The sequence below is a fragment of the Hemicordylus capensis genome, chromosome 1 (assembly GCF_027244095.1).
Source record: "Hemicordylus capensis ecotype Gifberg chromosome 1, rHemCap1.1.pri, whole genome shotgun sequence".
Classification (NCBI taxonomy): Eukaryota; Metazoa; Chordata; class Lepidosauria; order Squamata; family Cordylidae; genus Hemicordylus; species Hemicordylus capensis.
In genome coordinates this window covers 225,733,598-225,757,080 of record NC_069657.1, presented here as the reverse complement: position 1 = coordinate 225,757,080, position 23,483 = coordinate 225,733,598, and the positions used below count along the sequence as shown (strand labels likewise).

General features: G+C 42.3%; 1 protein-coding gene across 11 annotated transcripts in view; it reads right to left on the bottom strand.

The window, feature by feature from the left end:
• Positions 1–23,483, bottom strand: part of PTH2R (parathyroid hormone 2 receptor) — a 95,851-nt gene that overhangs the window by 54,404 nt on the left and 17,964 nt on the right. For 3 of the 11 annotated variants that reach the window (XM_053283773.1, XM_053283778.1, XM_053283779.1), the window contains exons 2-5: positions 11,010–11,112; positions 5,040–5,150; positions 4,821–4,942; positions 1,446–1,543 (exon numbers count right to left, since the gene is read on the bottom strand). In XM_053283773.1, the coding sequence (XP_053139748.1) occupies positions 1,446–1,543; positions 4,821–4,942; positions 5,040–5,150; positions 11,010–11,112 (434 nt within the window). Of the gene's footprint in view, positions 1–1,445; positions 1,544–4,820; positions 4,943–5,039; positions 5,151–9,070; positions 9,133–10,030; positions 10,261–11,009; positions 11,113–11,214; positions 11,297–11,600; positions 11,673–12,545; positions 12,622–23,483 lie in introns of those variants that run through there. The other 8 variants (XM_053283771.1, XM_053283772.1, XM_053283775.1 and 5 more) reach the window with 6 other exon arrangements.

Here is a 23,483-nt window from a genome sequence, read left to right as displayed (position 1 = left end):
GAAAGTACGGAGGGACACCATACTTAAGCTACGTTTTCGAAGAGCAACAATCTCCAATTGACACCATCTGGAATCTATCCAAGAGGTAGGAGTGGAACCACTGTAAAACAGTGCCTCTCTCCCACAACTTCCTCAGAAGTTCCAAGAGGATACTATGGTCGATAGTATCAAAAGCCGCTGAGAGAGCCAAAAGGACCAACAGAGTCACACTTCCTCTGTCAATTCCCAATTGGAGATCATCCATCAGGCCGACCAATGCAGTCTCCACCCCATAGCCCTCTCGAAAACCAGTTTGAAATGGGTCTAGATAATCAGTTTCCTCCAAGACTGCCTGGAGCTGAGAGGCCACCATCCTCTCAATTACCTTGCCCAGCCATGGGAGGTTGAAAACAGGCCTATAATTTCTCAACTCTGAGGGATCTAATGCAGGCTTCTTTAGAAGAGGTCTAATGATTGCCTCCTTAAGACAAGGAGGCATCCTCCCCTCCCTCAGAGAAGCATTTATGATTTCCACCAGGCTGTCTACAACAGCCTCCCTGTTAGATAGAACACACCATGTTGGACAAGGGTCAAGAGAACAAGTGGTAGGCCTCACAGCTCCAAGCAGCTTGTCCACATCCTCAGGAGTCACAAATTGAAACCGATCCAGTCGAATCACATAAGAGGAGTTGTTGGGCACCTCCAGTTCAGACATCAAATTAATTGTGGAGTCTCCATCTAGGTCGGTTCGAATCCAAGAGATTTTATCTGCGAAAAACTCTTTAAACACATCACAGTGGGTAACTGATGACTCCAAATTCTGGTTCAAGGGAGGGGGAGCAGCTACTAGTCCCCTCACAACCCTGTACAAGTCCGCTGGATATGAACTCGCAGAAGCAATACGGCATTCTAGGCATTGTAACAAAGAGATAAACTAAATTTTATACCCACTTATGTGTAGCAAAGCCCCAACAACCTTTTTTTTTTTTTTTTTAATGAAAAACAAGGTTGGGATGTGGCAATTTTGAGCAGAGAAGCAGTGAGGAGATGGGGCTAATTGATTCTTTCCCCACCTGTTGTTTTTTCTCATCAAAATTTCCCTCAAGCATCTCCCCCCACTTTAGAATTTTATATGCCTGTCTATCATAAATGCAGAGAAGTGGCCAGGAGGTAAAGAATTATGTACCCCCCCATCGACCCGCTCGCCTGCTTTGCTCAAAATTGCAGCTTCCCAAGGCTGCGGAGGTATGCATTATATGCATGCATTTGCCCACATGGTATTTTGTGTAGATACAAATTTACAGTCCATATATAGCTTTTGAAATCTACAACCATTTGCCACCAGAAAGAAAATTAGCAGGGGAGCAGAGTGGGGAGGCTGCATGAATTGCAGATATTATCTCATGTAAGGAATGGCTAAAAAGTCAAAAGGGAGCTGTCAGATTCCAAAGACGTTAATCACTCACCTGAAGTAGCCAATGATGAAAATAGCCACTGCCAGAGAGCTGAAGGAAATGGAGTATCCAACTGTGTACATAATATAGAGGCGTTCAAAAAATGCCATCTGGAGGAAGCAACAACAAAATTCTACATTTGTTTAAGAATGTTCAGTTGCATGCACAACTTACAGCCTTGGATTAACAGGCAATTTATTTCATCTTAAAAACCAACAAGTTCTAAATAACTGGTCAAGAAGTCATTAAGGAACTAATTTGACTGCTCTACTTGTGATTTACAGACTCAGTCCACAACTCTAAAAAATGCTGTGGTGAAATAAAATAATGTAAAATAAAATGTGGTGATGGCCACCAGCTTGGATGGCTTTAAAAGGGGCTTAGACAAATTCATGGTGGACAGATCTATCAGTGGTGGTCGGGTGGCTGTGGGCCATCTCCAGCCTCAGAGGCATGATGCCTCTCAATACCAGTTGCAGGGGAGCAACAGCAGGAGAGAGGGCATGCACATACCTCTTGCCTGTGGGCTCCCAAGAGGCATCTGGTGGGCCAATGTATGAAGCAGGATGCTGGACTAGATGGGCTGCCTTGGGCCTGATCCAGCAGGGCTATTCTTATGTTCTTAATGTCAGCTTTGTAGAAACCCTCTCACTGTTATATATGCTTGGAAAGAGCACTCTGTGTGATCAGTGTGACGGCTGTGTAATCCCACACAGTTTCTATGAATGTGTTCTCACATTTTGTATGAGGGAAGGCTATCTAAGTGTCACTTCTATTTATTGTTTTTGGGTGGTCAGCATTTCTTCTGAATGCCCCCCATCCTCCGCAGTGACACTGGAGGTTTTCCTTGTTCTGGAGAATCACCAAAAGCTGAAAATTCCTCAGGACATGGTAATCTCAGAGTGGCATACTTCCTATCGCATAAGCAAACACCCTGGAACCCAGTTACTGTCTCAGAAGTTGAAACTTTGGTTAAAAATGCAAGACAGGTAAGGCTTCTGGAACTGATTGTATTACAACAGAAATTATTCGCAACAACCTTGATTGTGGGCTCCTCTTCTTGCTTCCCTTTTTACTTTTATAGATATTACTACAAAAATTCCTGAGGATTGGGGTGTTTCGGTAATAGTGCCAATTTATAATAAAAGATCAAGGGAGGATCCTAATAACTATCTCCCGATTAGTCTTCTTAGTGCTGTTAGTAAACGCTGTGCCAGACATCTCCTGGGGAAACTACAGCAATGGCTGGATTCTCAGGGCATCTTAACCACCGAACAGGCAGGATTTCAAGAAGGCTATTCTACAACACAGCCAGTATTTATTTTACAATACTTGGCTGAGAAATACTCCTCTCTGCCCAAGTCCTCTCTGTATGCTGCATTTATAGATTTTAAAGGAGCCTTTGACTCTATCTCCAGAGACAGACTTTGGACAAAGTTAAAGGAGTCATCCATAGATCCATGTTTACTTTTACTAATTTACAATCTTCATTGGAACACCCGCCTCAGAGTGCGGTGTAGTAGGAAAGGGCATCTCTCTGCCGAGATAGCTACTTATAGAGGAGTACGGCAAGGTTGCATTCTCATCCCTGCCCTGTTTAATTTTTATATCAATTCAATAGTTACACATCTGAATGATCTTGCTCTTCATCCCCCTAAACTTGCGAATAGGCATTATTGCTTTACGCTGACGATATTGTCCTATTATCTCAAACCAAGATAGGGCTAAGTCGTGCCTTAACTTCCTTGAGCCTTTTTACTTTGAAGGAGGCCTTGGAGATAAACTATGCCAAGACTAAGGTGATGGTTTTTGCAAAACGCCCCAAACTCCATAAATGGTCCATAAATGGACATAATATTGAGCAGGTCAAGGTTTTTAAATATCTAGGGGTTGTATTCCATTCCAGTGGATCCCAGAAAGCTCGTCTTAGCTTTGTTTCTCACAGTTCCCAGCAGATGGCAAACATGATTAAATCCTTTTACTTTTTGAGAGCCACTCTTTTTGTCCCAGCAGCTGTCAAATTATTGAAGGCCAAAATATACCCTCAAATTCTTGATGGTGTGCAAATTGGACCTTTTGATAAATTTACAGTACTAGAAACAGTTCAAACAAAATTCCTAAGGGCCATTCTTCAAACCCCCAGAGGCGTAACTAATGCGGCTCTCCGTAGAGAGATTGGGGTTACCACCTTGAAAATGAAAATCTGGTTCTGTATAATCAAATTCTGGCTGTATTTGGTTTTCTTTCCAGTTGGGCTCACGCCTCTAGTGCTAATCGACAGCTTTACATCTAAAAGGGAAATAGCCCTGAAAATGAAACTACATCATCTGGGCACAACCCAAGAAAACCTTATTGGTCGGGGTTTAGATCAGGCAATATGTTTTGTCAGACAACGACTATTGGACATAGACCTCCAGGAGGAGTGTGCACGACTACCAAGGGGAATGTATATAGGCTTCAAAAATTTCAGTCATAAACCCACTGAATATTTAGATCATATATTTTTACCTAAGTTCAGGAGAACACTGACCCTTGCTCATTTGAATGCCCTTCCTTCTGCAGTTTTGGACGAGAAATATAAACGAGTACTGTATGCATTGCATTGGTGCCCTTGTGGTTCGGGGGATATAGAGTCAGTTGCTCATGTTATTCTTTATTGTCAATTTTATAGGGATGCCCATATTAAATTCATTGCTCCTCTCTTAAAGTATTATCCTGACCATACGTATCAATTCTACTTGGAATTGCTGCTGTTGAATTTTAAACTTATCTCTGTTAATGTGACCAAGTTTTGTTTTGTTGCAACCAAACTTTGTAGAGATTGCATTAGCATCTTGAATATTTTGTAAACTATAAATGTTCTATTCTTAAATATATATTTGGTCTAAGACCGTAATAAACTTACTACTACTAAGCAAAGACCCTGGGCAACATCCAAACTAGTTAAAGCACATTGAAGCACATGTTAAAGCACATGTCTAAGCACAATGAAATCAATGAGACAAGTTCATCATTACTAACCTATATCCCATTAATATCAAGGGGACTTAGTCATAACTAACTTATTTTGGATGTTGCCCACTGGCCACGTTTGCCTTTGCCATTGGGATAGGTATACAGCAAAGATTCTCAACATTGGGTCCCCAGATGTTATTGGACCGCAGCTCGCATAATCCCCAGGCCAAGGGACCAATAATATATCGGGACCCAAAGATGAGAATACCTGGTATACAGAAAGTGCCATGTGGGACTACTATTATGTTGGTGATGCCACTTCCAGCCAACTGCAGAAGAGTAATGACTCAACAGCACTAAAGTGCAGAAGCAACTGTTCTTGCCACACAGCCTCCTTCGTCTTCACTCCTTCCCTGGAGAATGAACACATACCTTTCCCGGGCTGATTTCTGCTTGCAGAAAGTGCAGGCATTCTGAGTAATTATACCAGGTTCGGTTGACGCCCTGCACAAAGACCCACGATCCATTCGAGCTACAGTGTCTGAAAGCCATTCCTGCAAGAAAGAAATGATGCTCTCATTAGCCTAATGCCACTTCACCTTGCTTAGGTTTTGTGTACACAAAATCCAATTAGAAGGACAGAGTTTGTACCTTTATGATTAAAGTCGTATATATAAGGAGGGCATGGTACAGCCAACATTTTGCCTGCTGACCCCCGGGGCCAGCAGATTAGGCCATCCCATTCTGGCAAGCAGTTGCCTTCTGCAGAAAAACAAAACGTGAAGAAGCTTTAAAAAGCGGCTATGAAAGAGCAGAAATGGTTTGATATACAAATCCTATTTAAAAATATATAATGCTTTTAAAATCATTTCCCCCAGATTATTCCAAGGTCATCATAATGGTGACAGAGCATTTTCTACTTAGGAAAAACTAAATATATTTGGATTCTATCTACCTCATCCTCGGAGCCATCCAGAAGGTGTGTGGGCGGGACTACATGAGGCTTGAATGGGTTATTCCCCCTCCTTTGTATAGTCCTAGGATGACATGGCATAGGGCTGCCCCAGGTAGGGTTAGGCTGGATGTGAGAACAGCCTCTGTGTCTTGGCCAACGTGTGCAAAAGGCACTGGATGACTAACAAGTAAATGAGCATTTAGCACTTTTAATTTTATTTTTTCATATATTAAATGACTTTAAGCAGATGACTGTTACTAAGATTTCTCTGCCATTTCTGGATATGGGCTTGGTACAGAACAAACGGGATCTAAGCTTTGGCCCAGCAAATTGTATCCACTTTACCAGTTCCACGTGTCTTACTCTCTGAAAACAGAACACCAATTGCATTCTGATCTCTCCAGAGGGATGCTGTAGTAGAAAACAGGCATACACACCATACTGTATTTACCTGAATCCAAGACAAGGTCCCCACCCTCCACCAAGTTTTTAATTAGAAATCAGGAGGTCATCTTAAATTCAGAGCCCTGTTCCTTTCAAGTAAGTGCAGGTATAACCCGTATTTAACCTCTACTTTTAAAGCGGATCGACTTTGAGTTGTCTTTGATTCAGGTAAATACAGTATGTCTAATATATAAACTTGACAAGGAGAGTTCAGGGAACCAGCCTCCCCCGCCCTGCCTTCTTCTTCTCTGGTGTTTTACTGCAGTAATTGCAAAGTAAAATGGAAAATATTTGACACTGTTTGGAAATGGAATGTGTAGGATGAAAAGTGATTCAGAAACATTTCTACTAAAATGTTATTTTTCTTATGTTTTTAATTTACCTCACCAGTTGTTGCTAATGGGAGGCGTTTCTTTGAATTTGGGTCCCACTGCTTTCAACAACTGGTGTATGGCTATGCCAGGAAATGTACCAGGAGAATGTGTGACATTGGCAGCTTTTGAGACAGCCATGGTGTCCTTCTAAATTGCCTCGCTGGGTTTAGACAGGAGCGCTGGTCTTGTGGTACCGAGCATGAATTATCCTCTTTTGCTACACAGGGTTACCATGGTTTGCATTTGGATGGGTGATTACATGTGAACACTGTGAGGTGTTCCCCTTAGAGCAGGGATGTCAAACTGTGGCCCTCCAGCTGTTTTTGGACTACAACTCCCATAATCCCCAGCCACAGTGGCCAATAGACAGGGATGATGGGAGTTGTAGGCCAACATCTGCAGAAGGGCCACAGTTTGACATCCCTGCCTTAGAGGATGGGGCTATAGCTCAGTGGAAGAGCATCTGCATGCTTGCATGCTGATGGTCCCAGTTTCAATCCCTGGCATCACCAGGTAGGTCTGGGAGAGGCTCCAGCCTGGATCCTTGAAGAGCCGCTGCCAGTCAGTGCAGACATTACTGATGGACCAAGAGTCTGACTCAGTATAAAGCCACTTCCTATTTATCTATCTATCATATTTATGTACCACCTGATACATGTATCCTCTGGCAGTGTACATAGGTGTTTTTTAAAAAAAATAAAAACAAAAACAGAAGAGCAATTAAAACAGCTTTACAGAATAAAAGCATTTAAAACAGTTTAAAATTATTTTTAACTAAAAGCCTGAGAAAGCAGGTGCATCTTGAGGGTCTTCTTAAAGGAAGCCAGAGATGGACAAGTTCTCATTTTGACAGGGACAACATTCCAAAGCCCTTACCTGGAGTAGCCAGGGAGAAGAACAAGCTGGTGTCAACTGTAACTGGACCTCCCCAGATGATCTTAACAGGCATCAGGGTTCGTGACAGAGAAGATGCTCTCTTAAATACCCTGGACCCAAGCCATTAAGGGCTTTATAGGTAATAACCAGCACTTTGTATTTTGCTCAGAAACATATTAGCAGCCAGTGCTAATATGTCTCTTATATGGTCTCTTCAGGTTGTCCCAGAGACCAACCTGGTGGCTGCATTCTGCACTAATGGCAGTTTCTGGGCTACGTACAAAGGCAACCCCACATAGCGTGCATTACAGCAGTCAAGTCTGGAGGTTACCAGCATATGTACCACTGTTTTAAGGTTGTTTGCCTTCAGAAATGGGTGTAGCTGATAAAAAGTCCTCCTGACCACTGAGAAACCAGAGTGAGTTTTTGATTCAGGAACATTCCAAGGCTACATACTTATTCTTTCTGGGGGAGTGTAACCCCATCCAAAACAAGCAGATCTAAACCATCTCTCAATTCCTGACCCCTTGCAATCAGTACCTTTGTCTTATTAGGATTCAACTTTCGTTTGTTATCCTTCATCCAGCCCATTACCACCTCCAGCCAGGCATTATGGGATGTTATGCCATTTCCTGATGAGACTGATATCGAAAAATAGATTTGGATTTCATTGGCATCTTGATAACACCCTGCACTAAATCTCCTGATGATCTCTCCCAATGGTTTCATGAAGATATTAAAAAGATAGTACGGAACCTTGTGGAACTCCATACAATAACTCTTGCTTTGCAAAGCAACAGTCACTCCAAGCAATGCCATCTGGAATCCACCCTAGCAGAAGGAAGGGAACCACTATAAAACAATGCCACCCAATCCCAACTCTCTCAGGCGACTCAGAGGGATACCATGGTCGATAGTATCAAAAGTTGCTGAGAGATCCAGAAGATCAGCAGAGTCATACTCCTAAATGCCACACTCAATACCTAACTGGAGATCATCCATCAGGCTAACTAAGGCAGTCCCAACCCCATTATGGATGTGCATGGAACCATGGAAGCGTGGTCCAGCACTGGGGGGATGTCACTTTAAGGGTGTGGGGGGGTAGTACTTACCCCTCCCGCCGCTCTTCCCCCTCCAGCACTCATCTTTAAGCAAACGTTTTTGGGGCGGCAGGGTTTCTCCCTGCCGCCCCTACCCCCATCGTTACCTGAAAATTCAGAAGCAAGTAGACGCTGGCGCCACGCATGCACCTGTTGTTGCTGCTGGCGCGCGTGCGCCGCATACGTCACACATTTGTGTGTGACGTATGCAGCGCGTATGCACCAGCAGCAGCAAGAGGCGTACGTGCGCTGTGACGAGCATATGCATGGTGCCAGCGTCTACTTGCTTCTGAGTTTTCAGCCAATGATGGGGGTTGGGGCAGCAGGGAGGAACCCTGCCGCCCCAAAAACATTTGCTTAAAGACGAGCGCCGGAGGGGGAAGAGCGGTGGGGGGGGTAAGTACTACCCCCCGCCCTTAAAGTGACACTCTCCCCCGCCGAACCGCTGGACTGACTGAATTCCGGACCGGTCTGGAGGCCTTTTGTATGGCTCCGGACCGGTCCGTGCACACCACTAAACCCCATAGCCTGCTCAAAAGCCAGTTTGAAACAGGTCTAGATAATCTGTCTCCTCCAAGACTGCCTGAAGCTGAGAGGCCACCATCCACTCCTGACAACCTTGCCCAACCACAAAAGATTGGAGACCTGTCTATAATTGGCTAACTCTGAGGGATCGAATGCAGATTTCTTCAAGTATGATCTAATTATAACCTCCTTACGGCAAGGAGGCATCTTGCGCTCCCTCAGAAAATCATTTACAATATTTGCTAGACTCTCTGTGATAGTACAATTGCCAGATGAAATAAGCCAAGTTGTGCAAGGGTCAAGAGAACAGGTGGTGGGGTGTACAGTCCAAAGCAGCTTGTCAACATTCTCAGGAGTCACAAACTGAAAGTGATGTAATCTAATTCCACATGAGGATTATATAGATACCTCCATAGTAGACTCTGCAATAAATGTGGGATCCAGTTCGGCCCAAATGCAAGATATTTTATCTGCAAACAAGTCATTTAAAACGTCATAGTGTGTTCCAGGTTCAAATTCAGCGGACAGGGGGCATGTACTAGCCCTCTCACAACCCTAGACAACTCCCCCAGATGTCAACTTGCAAACACAATGCAGGCAGAAAAGAACCGCTTCTTTGCTGCACTTATTGCCTTAGCAATAAGAGCAATCTTCAGATGTGCTCCATGTTGTAATCTGTCGGATTCAAGTCAAGTCTTCCTTGACTTGTGCGCTAGTTGTCTACCTTGCTGCTTCAGTTCCTGTAATTCTTCGTAATACCATGGAGCCAATTTTGGAGCAGTCGGAGAAGACGCTTAGGAGTGATTGTGTCTACTGCTCTAATGAGTCCGCTATTCCAAGTTTGTACAAAGGCATCAACAGAATCGTCAGCAGAGCTAACTCTAAACTAGGGATGTGCACTGAATTGCTTTGGTGCACAACCAAGGGCAGTGGGGGGCAAAGGGTTTCCCTTAAGGGGAGGTGGGCAGGTCCTACCTTCCCATCCTCCAAGCACCAGCCACCCCGGCGTGGTGCTGTTGCAAAGGAAATGCCTCTGACAATTTTGGACCAATCTGCCATTACAAATTCTGCCCAGCCCTCAGTCCCACCCCAAATGCCCCCCACCAAAGCCCACCAGAGATCCATGCAGGCAGCTGTGCCACCAGCATTGCTAACCTTTCCAAGGGCCAAAAGTTTTAAACGTCCAAAAGGTGTGGCTCTCACCCACCCTACAAGACAGTCTGGCCCAGGTGCAAAATGTTATAGCAATTAAGGACAGCAAAGCAACGGGGAGCAGTCAAAAGGGAGGTCGAAAAAAGCCAGCTGCAGTTCAAGTGTCTCTCCCAATCCAGAAGGGGGGTGGGGAAGTCAGAGTAAATCAACTCCTACCATGTTCCTGGGTTGGATGACATGATGCTCTGATGGTTCTACTCCTTCCTGGAGGACAGGTCCCAGAAGGTGGTTTGGAGGGTGAACTGTATGCCTGCACGTCCATTATCTTCTGAGGCCTGTCAGTGTTATATTCTCTGCCCCTTCCTATTTCGCATCTACATGAATCCTCTGGGAAATATTGTCAGGAGGTTTTGGGCATTGTCACCCATGTCTTGGTCACATCCAGGCTTGTGAATATATGTAAAAAATATGTAAATATGTAAAACTCCTTCTCTGTTATCTGCATTGGCTTATGATTTATTTCCAAGCACAATTCAAGATGATACCATATTTACCTGTATACAAGATGATTCTGGATTTAACATGAGCCCCTTAAAAAAACAAACCCAGAGATTAAATGCAGGCTAAACCTATACTTACCCAAAAGGAAGAGGCCTCTGAATTTAAGATTATTTCCTGATTTCTAACATCAAATAACTTGGGAAGAACCTAGTCTTGGGTTTAGGTAAATACAGTAGTCGCTACCTGTAAAGTCCTTAACAATTTGGGACCACAGTACTTGAAGGGTCATCTTCTCCCATATGAAACCATGGCCATATATCTGAAGTTATGGTTGTGTGTGTGTGTGTGTGTGATATGATGGATAAGTGGTGTTTATACGATTAATCTTGATTTTAAGGTACAAAATTACACCCAATAGAGGACTTTGCAGGCTTAAAAAATACAATATTATTTTTAATTAGCCAGATAGATATTTTTCCTAAAAGAACAACTCCAAAGAGAGGAGAAAATGTTTCATTGACTTATTTAAATAATGCTGTTACCACTTTAAAGGTCGTGAGAATAGATTTAACTATCTACTTCCCTAAACAAATAATACATATGAGGTGAGATTCCCTAAACAAATAATACATAACATATTTTAGAAATGCTGGACAGAATAAGGGTGGGGGAGAGATAACTCAAAATACTTCACCTCCTTCTTGTAGCTGAGATGTTATATTTAGCTCACATTTTTCTTTGGCTTCCAGGAGAAGATAAATCTGATCCTCCATTGTAATGGTATAATCCAAGTCAACCTGGCAAAGAAAAATCCACACAGAAATAATTCTAGTGTTAGCAATCAACACCAGCATTTCATTTGGGAGAGAGAATTCATCACATTTCTAAGTTATAATTACCTGGAATATAGCCATGGTGAAGTTGCTAGAAATCTCTGCTTTGTGTGAGTGTTGTTGTTTTTTTAAATTGAGACAAATGTTCCTATGTTCCAACAAAACAGTTAAGAATAAAGAAATAAATGAAAAACTTGCTTTCCTAAGACCTTTATTCAGATAACATTTCTTTGTGCAGCAATTTTATATTATCTGCTCCACATGGGTAATTGATAAATTAGTGCAACATGCCATTAGGGTCTGCCTTAATCTTAATAAATATATTTATTTACTACATTTTTATCCCACTTTCTTCCAAGGAATTCATGGTGATGTACACTGCAGCCTCACAACAACCCTATAAGAAGCCTTAGGCTGAGAGAGAGCGACTACAGTAGTTCAAGGCCACCCACCAAGTTTCATGCCTATAGCTTCTAAAGGCAGGGAGAGTCACTCCAGCCATGCTGCAAACACAGTGCTGGCCAATCTAGCTTCCCACGGCCCCATTTGGGAGCTAAACCACGCCCCCACATCTGATGTCAGATGCGGGGGCATGGCTAAACACTCCCTGTGTCTGATGTCGATGCAGGGGCGGGGCTAGGGGGCACAGCAGCAGCAGAACCCGGGCCACCGCTGGCCTCCCTCAGCCTGATAATCTATTTATAGATATGTAAATAAATCTAGTTTTTAAAAACACACACAAACCTTAAGTCTCCAGTGATCAAAGAGCTCACAGAGCCCCCATCGAACTACCCCATGAGGGAGGGTGGCCCTGGGCATTTATTGTGAAATTCCTGAAGTTTCCTATCAAATAATATTCTTCGGAGAGCATATTGAAAAAGAAAGAGCTTCACTGGGGAGAAAATGGTTCTCATGTCATGGGTAATTCACACACTGAATTTCATTTGGTCCAATGTCTCTATGCAATATCAGCTTCCGGTGAAGCTTACTACTGGCGTGGATGTGTTTTCATTAAGCTCCGCCGGCTTCCTCTATCTTGAACTTTTTTACCTTCTGTTTCTTTTTTATTGGCATTTTATCTCTGGGCTGGAAGATAGATTGTAACTTGCCTCCCTCCCTGTAAAAGTTTTGCTGACTTTAAGTTATAATGACTAAGAAGAAAAGAACGCGAGCAGCTCACTCTCCTTCCTCTCCTCCAGAGCAGTCTGTGGAATGCTCCTCTAAACAACAGAAACTGGATGCCTTCTTAATCCCTTCCAAGGACACACCAACGCTACCTCTTTATAATCGTTTTGATTTACTGCCTGACCAGGAGGAATTGCAGGAGGAACAGCAAGAAGAGGTAATACATTTGCTTGAGGAAACTCTCCCTGAAACACAAACTAAGGGACAATTACCTGACCAGAACTTTCTTCTTTCACGCTTTTGCTCTCTTACTGCAGCCACACTGCATTATATAATTTTGATGGCTTCACGTTTAGAATCTAGAATGGATGTTATCTCAAGGGATTTGTTGCAACGGAGGCTGCCTAATGATGGCTATAGATCTAAGGCAGTTAGTAAAAATGGAGAGCCTAGAATACTCAAGACACCTCCTCCTTTAACTCATTGCTTGCCTAAGAAAGTCAGATATAGACTTGGTCCGAATTGTGTTTGTCTTATGATTGGCCAGTTACCATGTAATTTTGATAAGTGGACTTACAAAGCTAAGATATTGCAATCCTTACAACAATTAACTGATTCTCAGATTCATCGCAAGGAGCTCTTGAAATACGAACATCTCCAGCCCTTTAGCACATATAGTAGAATATTATTCACTTTTGCGTCCTCTACAGTCCCTTTGCGGTTGATTAGAAGAAAAGCATATTTGGCCAAGTTTGATATTGTGCCACAAAGATGGTTTGTTAATGAGATAATTAATCCACTCTGTGAGAGCCAGAATTCTAGACTGCACTGTTTTCAAGGCCCTGCTGCGCAAAGATATCAGCAAGTGGCTTTTGGCGCCCTGTCCACTCATCAGACAAAGCTCCAAAGAAGATCAGGAAGATTTATTTCATCATCTTCCTCCCAAGTGGGAGAGTGCAGCTCTCCCAAGCAAGAAGACCAGGCGCCATTGACACCACCTCTGTCAATTCTACCCTCGGCCCAAAATAATAAAGCAGAGATAGAAGGTCATTTATCTCAGACTGATGATCCACTACTTATGGCTTGCAAACTCGTGGCTTTAGCAGATAACTTGGCTACAATGGGGGTCCTTAACTTTAAGTTGTTGTACTCTGTCACCTGAAGAGAGGTGACAGAGTACAACAACTTAAAGTTAAGGGCCCCCATCCCAGGAAAGCAGGGGATAAGGACCTTATCATTTTAGATAGCATTCAGACATTCAGTGAGGTCGCCCCTGTTGGCCATGATATGAATAACACTCCAGCTGTAGCTGTTCCATTGATTACTAATTGCCCGCCATCCGTTAAATGGGCAGGTTTGGCATCTGATTCCCACTTTGCTGCCTTTTTCTCTTTTCTTGAACCAAATACCGATAACTCTGTGAACCATCTTTTAGAGACCTCTCAAACTCCAGTGGAGACTAACTTGAACGGTTGCGTCTTTACTCAGGAATTAGTCATCACACCCTCAGAATCATCTAAGACAGAGTAGGAAACTAAGAATATCCATCCGTCGGGCTTAATTGTAAAGGCTAGCCCTTCAAGAAGCACAGTTCCAGGGGCTACCTATCCATCCATAAATATTCAACAAACTATAGAATCTTTGGAAAGTACAGCACTGGGCACCGTTCATCAGCAATTTACCCTCTCTGAAGCAGCATCCTTAGATGCTACCCTAGTTAAAGGTCTGGGTTCTGCTCTCAGTGTTACTTCTGTACAGGATTCTTTGGCAGCTCATCCAGTACTGGAAATTGACTCAATGCTCCAGCAACCAATGCCTTGCGAATTGTAATTTGGAATGTTGCAGGATTGTAATCTAAATTGTCAGATCCTTAAATCATCAATTATGTAAATAACTTTGATATATTACTATGCCAGGAAACCTGGATGACTGAGGAATTTACTCTGGAGGGCTTCCAGGTTTATGCACTTGAAGCATCTTGGAGGGAATCTCACTCAGCTCGGGGGGGGGGGGGGGACTTGAGGGGCAGGCCCTCAGGCGGCCTGGGGGTCCTTGTTTCACTGTCTCTGGCGATCCAAGCCAGAAAGTTGTTAACGAAGAGCAACCTGGCTCTGGTTGTTAACATACAGGTTGAATCCTTAAGTTTTATTTTGGTAAATGTGTATATCCCCCCCCCCCGCATGCCAAAAAGAAATAATAAATCAAACATGGGAGGACTTAGACCTCCTGCTAGAGGATCTTCGCAGGCAATTTCCAGGCGTTCCATTAATAGTTGCTGGAGATTTTAATGCCCGGATTGAACATGATGATAACAGCTTATATATCAAATTCCATCTCTACCCTGCTATAATAGATCCTCCTGAAGGATTTATGAAACGTTCCTTTAAGGATGGGGTGTCCTCCTATGCCGGTTTGAAAATGCTACAGACAATGTACACCCAAAATTTCTATATCATAAATGGCACGATTAGGGGTGATTATCCGGCGGAGTATACTTTCTGGTCAGCTGCGGGGGCTTCAACTATTGATTATCTGTGGCTCAGCGTTGAACTGATAAGTTTGATTGAAACTTTCATAGTCGCATCTAGACCAGATAGCGATCATTTACCCCTTGAATTAACTTTGAGGGCTCAGACAGAGATCCAAAGATATTCCTTCACTGAGTTTAATGATGAGTCCCTAGAGGTACTCCCTGCCAGAGTGAGGTGGTCCCCAGTAGTGAGGGAGCGGGTCACAGAATTTTTAAATACTGATACTTTATTGAACTTGAAGGAACAAATTTTGAAGGGAACTGATGTAAAAAGTGCCTTTTACCAGATAATCGGTATTCTGAGCAATAATCTTTGTTATCCTCCTAAGGCCAATTTGGACACACATCCCTCTATTCATAAACCTTGGTTTGATGAAGAATGCCAAAATTTAAAAAATAAGCTGTATTTAGAATATAATAAATATCGGACGACTCCCAATCAGCTTATAAGTGGCGTTCTTATACAACTTAAGAGGGAATATAAAAGATTAATTAAGCGGAAAAAAGTTGAAGCAGATGCAGCAGATTGGGCACGACTGATTTCAGCTGCCCAATTAAAGAATCATTCACTGTTCTGGCATTTAATTGCCAGATATCTGGGCAAGGATATCCCTAGAGTGGATTCCCAAATCCCTGCACGGGTTTGGGAACAACATTTTACTAAGCTATATGCAGCTTGTGGAAATTCCTATGAAGTAACAGGCGACTTAGAGAGCGTTCCTCACTGGCCGCCTGTTTCAGAAGCCGAAATAGCCTCCCTCTTGAACCAGTCTAAATCTGGGACAGCCCCAGGTTCAGATTATATCACCATAGAGTGTTTAAAGGAAAACAGTGATTGGTGGATACCAGTCCTGGCAGCCCTTTTTTCTTTTGTCGATCGAACAGCTCAGATCCCTGACAATTGGGGACTTGCCATTGTTATTCCTATTTATAAGAAGGGTCCCAAAGATCAACCAGCTAATTTTCATCCTATTAGCTTACTGAGTGTCATTGGAAAGCTGTATGCCAAGCACCTACTGGGGCACTTCACAGAATGGCTTGATGTCAATCAAACCCTGGCTGACAAGCAAAGTGGGTTCAGGGCAGGTAGATCCACCACGGACTCGATAATTGTCCTTCAACATCTCACTGAAAAATACGCAGGGAAATCCCCAGGGGCACTCTATACTGCTTTTATTGACTTCAAACAAGCATTTGATCAGATTTCTAGGAGCAAATTATGGGAGAGGCTCGCCCAAACAAATATCAACAGGAGACTTCTCCTGCTGATGGTTAAATGACATGAGAACACCACCCTCAAAGTCAGGCTAAACAGGAAAGGCCAGGCGACTAATCCAATTCCAACCAGGACTGGTGTAAGGCAAGGGTGTATTTTGGCCCCGGCATTATTTAATTTTTATATTAACCCCCTCGTGGAACGTATGAGGAAATTGGACTTTCACCCACCCAAATTAGCTCAAAAACATATTAATGTGCTATTGTACGCTGCTGCTGATGCATTGATTTCTAGGACAAGGGTTGGACTTAAGCAAATTTTGAAAGAGCTGGCCAATTTTTGCAATGACCACGAATTGTCTTTGAATTATGATAAAACCAAAATCATGGTCTTTCTGGCTAGACCTAGGACGCTTACGTGGATACTTAATGGGCATACTTTAGAGCAGACCAGACAATTTAAATATCTTGGAGTTGTGTTACAGTCCAATAGAAGCACTACAGCACATAGGGATTATGTTATTGCCAACGCCCAGAAAGCCGCCTCAGCAATTTGCTCCTTGCACATAAAGAAACAAGCCCATTCGTTGCAAGTACCTTTAGAACTTTTCAAGGCCAAAGCTCTTGCCTTGCTCCTAGTGGGAGGCATGCTAGGGAACAAAACTAATTATCCGAAGTTAGAGACAGTTCAATCTAAGTTTATTAGGTCTCTTCTTAGACTACCGTGCTCAGTTTCAAATGCTGCTATTAGACTCAAGATCGGATGGCCACCTGTAGAAGCAAGACTCTGGAAAATGGTTTTCTCTTATTGGCTTAATCTGATTTTTTACCCTACGGGCATTGCTCCTTTGATATTGGAAGATGGCTTTATGACCCGCTGGAAAAATGATATTAATGTAATGTTAGCGTCCTTTGGTTTTTCCCTGCCCCTGATTAGAACACAGCAAGGCCAAAATGGCCATAACTCAACGTATTTGGGATATGACGAATCAGGGGGATGTTGCCCAAATAGGCTCTGGCCTATTCCTAGGAGATCAAATCAATAGTTATTCCCCTGCTGAATATTTACTTAGGATCTCCAACGGAGATCATCGCAGGGCTCTGTCAAGAGCTAGACTTAATGCCCTTCATACGGCGGTATTGGAAGGACGCTTCGGGAAGGTGCCCTATGATCAAAGATTATGCCCCTGCCAGAACGGTGAAGTGGAGACTATGGAACATCTGATGCTGAAATGTAGATTTTATACTGAATTAAGGGGAAAGCTTCTCTCCCCTCTATTAATTCATTACAATTCTAATTGCCCTTCTGATGGGGACAAGGTCCTTTTTCTGCTTACTGCTAAGTCAGAGTACGTTTACAGGAGGGTAGCAAAAACTTTTTTCATAGCAAGCAAGATTCAGTTTAGAGTGATTGAGGCACGAGATGCCGGGCTGTGCATTTCAGATTAACCAGTTTCATTTGAATGAAATTAGTCATGTATTCAGTATTTGAAGGTATTAATGTTTTATGTATTTTGATGTTGTTGTTGTTTCTTTTTTGTATTTATGCTGGCCGAAATAAACAAATAGATACATACATGTCATGGTTTTCCCAGACTATTCCAAGAATGTGACTTAGCATCATAAATCCTTTTCACAGACCCGTCAGCCAGAGCCCATAATATTCAGTTCTTCATTCAATTCCTTGCTATTTTCTGTGCACTCCATGAAGGCCATTTTCATTCCTTCAACAATGCTGCAGAGGCAGAAAGTTTTCTGCTTACTCTGGATTCTTCCCGCCAAACTTCTACTGAAGGCTGAGAAACTCTGTTAGACCTCTCTTTGTATAATACAGGAGAACCTCATTATACGCGAATTCTATATCTGCAGTTTTGCGTATTCACGGGAGTCTAATTGACACCAAATTTCAATATCCGCGGATACGAAAGCATTAAAACCCACATATCCATGGTTCCTAGAGGGCTGGAAGTGACTGAGGAGGTCCCTTCCAGCCACCATTTTGGCCATGGGGAGCCATTTTGTGGCTCATTTCAGCAAAAAATAAGGGGGGGACAAATCCATGATTTTGGGGACTGTTTTGGACTTTTTCTGGGCATTTGGTGGGTGGGAGGCATTTTAGACTGGACTATTTTTTTAATTTCAACTTCATTAGTCCCTTCTGTCATCTCTAGCAATATTGATGCTATGACCATTTCAGACCATTCTCCAGTATCTTTAAATCTCCAAGTTATATATAAATTTTTCTATATAGGTATAGAAATTTTTCTATACAAGTATACCTATATAGAAATTTCTATATAGGTATAGAAATTTGTTAAATAAATAAAATAATTAGACCCATCCTATCTCAGACCTTTGAGATGGCACTTTTGAGATGACCCAACACTTCTCTTAAAACCCAAGTTTTAAAACTCAAGTGGAAATGGTACTGAAGGAATGTTTTCAACTGAATATAGTTTCCTCTCCTACAGAAGCCATTGCATGGAATACTTATAAGGCTTTCATTCGGGGATGTATTATATACTTTGCATCCAATAAGAAAAGGTACTAAAATAGATCTTGGTGGGAAATAGAGTTGTGAAGAAACTTCTAACTCACTATGCTTCTAATCCATCTCCATCAATCTATCATAATATCATGCATGCTAAATTTGAATTGAACAAATATTATGACACCAAGGCAGAATGGGCCCTAACCTGCACTAAACAAAGGTATTGGGAGCATGGTGAGCGTGCAAGCAAACTCTTAGCATAACAGAACAAACTCGGTCACCTAACTTTATTCCTTATATTCAGGATTCCAAGCAGGCTATCCACATTAATGAACAAGTTGATAAGATGGTGATGCTATGCTCATATTAAGTTCCAAACAGTTCTCTACCAAGACTTCTTTATTTGCACAAAAAAGAAAATATCATTCACCAGATGTTACAAGTTAAAAGCAAAACAGTTTCAGTGTAAAATACATTATCTTCAGTTGCTAATACAGACTGAATGTCTCAGTGGTTCTTAAATTCCTTCCTACGAGATAAGCAATAGGATCTTGGATTGACAAGGGCAGAATTTGAGTGCCTGTCTTCCTTGAGTTGTGGTTTGGTCTGTTTGTGAGATAGTGTTGTGGCGAGAAATGGACAGTGGCAGCTCTCTCTGTGTAATATTTTTGGTGACTGCTGTGATGAGTTCCATGTCTGGTTGTGAGACTAACTTGTGCTTCACTCACTGCTCTGGTCTGTTCTGCAATCTGCATTGCAAAGTGTACTCCGTCAAAATGTGGCTGAAATTGCTCTAGTTGAGCTTACAGCTATGCTTGCTGCTAAGTAAGGGTGGTGCTGTGGCAAAACCTGCATGTGCACTCTATAAGTGCAGCTTGTTCCAGCCACAGGGAACAATGGGGAAACTCAAAACACCCCATTGTTCCCCATGGGTAGCTTTTAAGGACACCAAAGTAGGTTTGTGGTAGGACATAAAGGGTGCTACCTACCAGCCAACCCATAAAAGAAATGGGTAAGTGGGTGATTTTAACAAATTTTAAACTTCTCCCCCAAAACCCCCATAGGATTCTTATGGGGTTTTGAGAAATGGTTTAAAAATTGTTAAAAATCAACCGCTTGCCCATTTGTTTTGTGGGCTGGCTGGCAAGGGAGCACCCATCATGCCCTACCACCCAACCCACTTTGGTGTCCCTAGGAGCTACCCATAGGAAACAATTGAGTGTTTCGGGTTTTTCCATTGTTCCCTATGGCCGAAACAACTGATTGGACCAGTTGTTTTAATGAAACATTAAATGAAACATCTGTATTTTGTGTTGAACTCGAAACAAAACACAAAATCTGTTTCATACAAATCCCTATTGTGCATACAGTATGATCTGCTCCAGACAGCTCAATGACAATACCTGCAACTGAAACATACTTATAACTCCCAGATTTGGGCACCCTGCTCTAAGTCCTTTTGAGGTACCTACAGTTTTAGAACATATTATTTGCACTGCTGACCTGCCTAAACCCAACATATACTGCTGGTACATGTCACATAAGTATGAGTTATCATTCCTACATGCTAGGTGGAATGAAAGGTTGGAAACCCAGATCCTTCCAGCCCAGTGGAACAATGCTCTAGCAAACATAAATTCCCCTACACTAGATTTTAAACTGAGGCTCATCCAACAGAAACTGATCTTCTGTACCTATTGGAACCTGTACATTTATCACATCATTTGGCAAGATGTGCAATCACATCATTTGGCAAAATATGATTGACTGCAACAACCTAGTTTGAATTCCAATTTTCAATTTTGTGACAAGAATCCTTCTTAGTTATTTGCCTGGAACTTCTCCTGGGATAGCAGATCATGGCTCTCCCATGTGCACTGCTTCTCGTCAGGTGTATTGCTGTGATTGATTGATTAAGTGCCGTCAAGTTGGTGTTGACTCTTAGCGACCACATAGATAGATTGTATTATTGTACAGTGATGGAAAGACCATTTCAGCCCCTCAGTTCCTCAGTGGATAGAAGACCTCTCTAATCTGGCTACTTCTGAAATGACAACTTATTGTCATATGTTGAAAGAAGACTCCCATACCAGGATTTGGAAGGATTATTTAGAGTTATTTGCATAATTTCCTCTGTTTCTTTCAAATCAATATATCATTCTCCCCCTTCCCTTCTTTTCTGTTTCTGGTTTTGTCTCATACCCCCCACACTCTTTGTTGTGATGACTTTGTTATAACACGGGGAAAATTGAATCTTCTATATTATTATTATTATTATTATTATTATTATTATTACATTTATATCTCGCTCTTCCTCCAAGGAGCCCAGAGCGGTGTACTACATACTTAAGTTTCTCTTTCACAACAACCCTGTGAAGTAGGTTAGGCTGAGAGAGAAGTGACTGGCCCAGAGTCACCCAGCTAGTATCATGGCTGAATGGGGAGTTGAACTCGGGTCTCCCCTATCCTAGTCCAGCACTCTAACCACTACACCACGCTGGCTCTCTATATCTATCTTCTATATATTTATTTCACTAAGACGGTCCATGCGTGGATGAAGGGGAATGCGTCAGGGAAAACTCATGAGAGCCGCTGAACTTTCACAAGGAACTCTTGCGGAGAGGCAGGGGGACAAGCAAACTGGCCCAGAAGGTTGCGGGGTCCATGGTGAGGGGGTTAGGGCAGGTGGCGAGGGTTAGGAGGAAGCGGACGGCCGAAGGGCGAAGCGGCCATTGGGCTGAGGAGGAGGAGGGCCCTGGCCTGGCCACCGGGAGGAGGGGGGAGAAAGTGAGGGGGAAAGGAAAACACTGCTGGCGGGTGAGGATGGAAAGTTGAGAGGAGGCGGGTGGTGGAGCTGCGCTGCCAAGAGGAGCCCATCTGGGTGAGCGGCAGAGCCACGCAGCGCCTGGCGGGGAAGGAAAGTGCTGCTGGGCTGGCAGGCAGGGAGGGAAAGGCGAGAACAGGAGCCGTGCTGCCGAGAGGAGCCTGGTTGGGCACCCGGCGGGGAAGGAAAGCGCTGCGGGTGGGAGGGAAAGGTGAGAGGAGGCAGGCACCAGCAGAGGAAGGAAAGTGCGGTGACAAACTAGTGGCGCAGATGCTATGCGCTGGGTCTGCTAGTAATATAGGGTTTTTTAAAAAAAGACTCCAGTGATCTCTCATTCAGATGAAGCCAAACACCAAGTAGCATTATCCTTGAGACTTCTCACCTCCCAGGGACATGGGGAGCACATCACAATGTATTCATGTGGTTCCAGCTGGACCATACTTTGTATTTCACAAATCCTGAATGATAAACTTCATATTGCATTCAAAAGCTCACAGTAAGAGTTGACAGAATACAGGAAAATGCCATTTGTTTTCTTTAATGGATTGATTAAAACCTATTTAAGATTCAAAAACCCTAAAAGGGGTTTTTCCTTGTGGCAATTATACACTTTGCCACAACTGTGATAAAAAATTAGGAATCCTCTGAATCGCCAGGAATATCTCAAGGGGACTTCTTCAATTGTAATATGAAGGGAGTGATTTATGTCATTTGGTGCCTGTGTGCACTGTTGTATGTGGGGATGACAACCAGGAATATAAAAACAAGGATTATTGAACATAAACATTGTAATAAAATGGTTAAACATTTTGTTGACTTGAACCATAAAGTGGAGGATCTACAATTTATTAGCATGCCAGGAACATTTTTTGGATCCACAGCACACATTCAAAATATGGACACCTTTTGGGTTGAATGAGGAGGTGAACTGGTTTGTTGGAGGTTGATTTATTTTTCTGGCCATTGTTTCGATTATTGGACAAAGATAGAATTGTATACTGATTCATTGGATTATGGGGCATGTGATTTGTACAACTGGATTATGAATTATACACTTGGTCCCTATTGAAGTGTTAAGATGGTGATACACATAAATATAATAGCTGGAAAGTGAAATATGTAAATATAATAATTGGAAAGTGAAAAACCTTACCCTAAGGTTTTTAAGCCTTAGGGTAAGTAATTTCAGAATTAGTATGTCTAATGGAATTATAGTTTACAATTTAAAGCTGTTGCAATTACTCGAATGGAAACTGCCCTGATACAACAGTACTTAAATGTTGGGAGTCAGAAGGGATAAAATGGTAAGAGGGAAGGATGCTTTTATTTTGAGCTATAGCATCAGATCATTGCTTATACACAGTGAGTAAGAATGCCCCATTGGGAATATATCTGTGAGGCATGGGATTCTAAGTAAAAGAGGAAAGTATATAAGTAATATTTGAGATCCATACATTGAGTTTTTATCTTTATTGATGATAGTTACCATGGGGTGAGCTGTTGAAGGGCTTAATGATTACAAATTTCAAGGGGTGTAGTAATTTGTGTTTCTATAGAGTATTCAATAGTATTATACTTGAGATATATTTTTAAGATACTCTTCTGGTTGACTTTCTCTATATTTATATTCATTATACAGACTGTATAAGCTACACTGAAGTCATACAGACTGTATGGAGGGTTAAGGTAAATAATTTTTGGATTAATGCCACTGAAGAAGCCTGAGTAATAGCTGAACTGTATCTGGCATGTTGTGAAGAACTACTAAGCCTCTTTCTGGAACAGCTTGCATCAACTTGCAGATCTTTAAGAAAATATCCATGGAGTTTTTTTAAGGACATCAACCTTGATCACACCAACTGGGAACCTTGGAAGAAATATTCATTTGGACTTTTTAAAAAAAATTATCATAGGACTGAATTCTTATGAATTCATAAACTTTATGAAAATATTTGATGAAAAGATATCATTTTTATGCATCATTATTTTAATGATTTTAATGTCAGTTATTATGGGTTATGATTGGGATCAATGTGTAGGAATCAATGAAAGGTTATAATTCAAGTTTGATTAAATGAGATACAGTGGAATTGCTATTCACAGTTCCATGTATCCATGGGGTGTATAATAAACACCTGTTTCCAGTATCT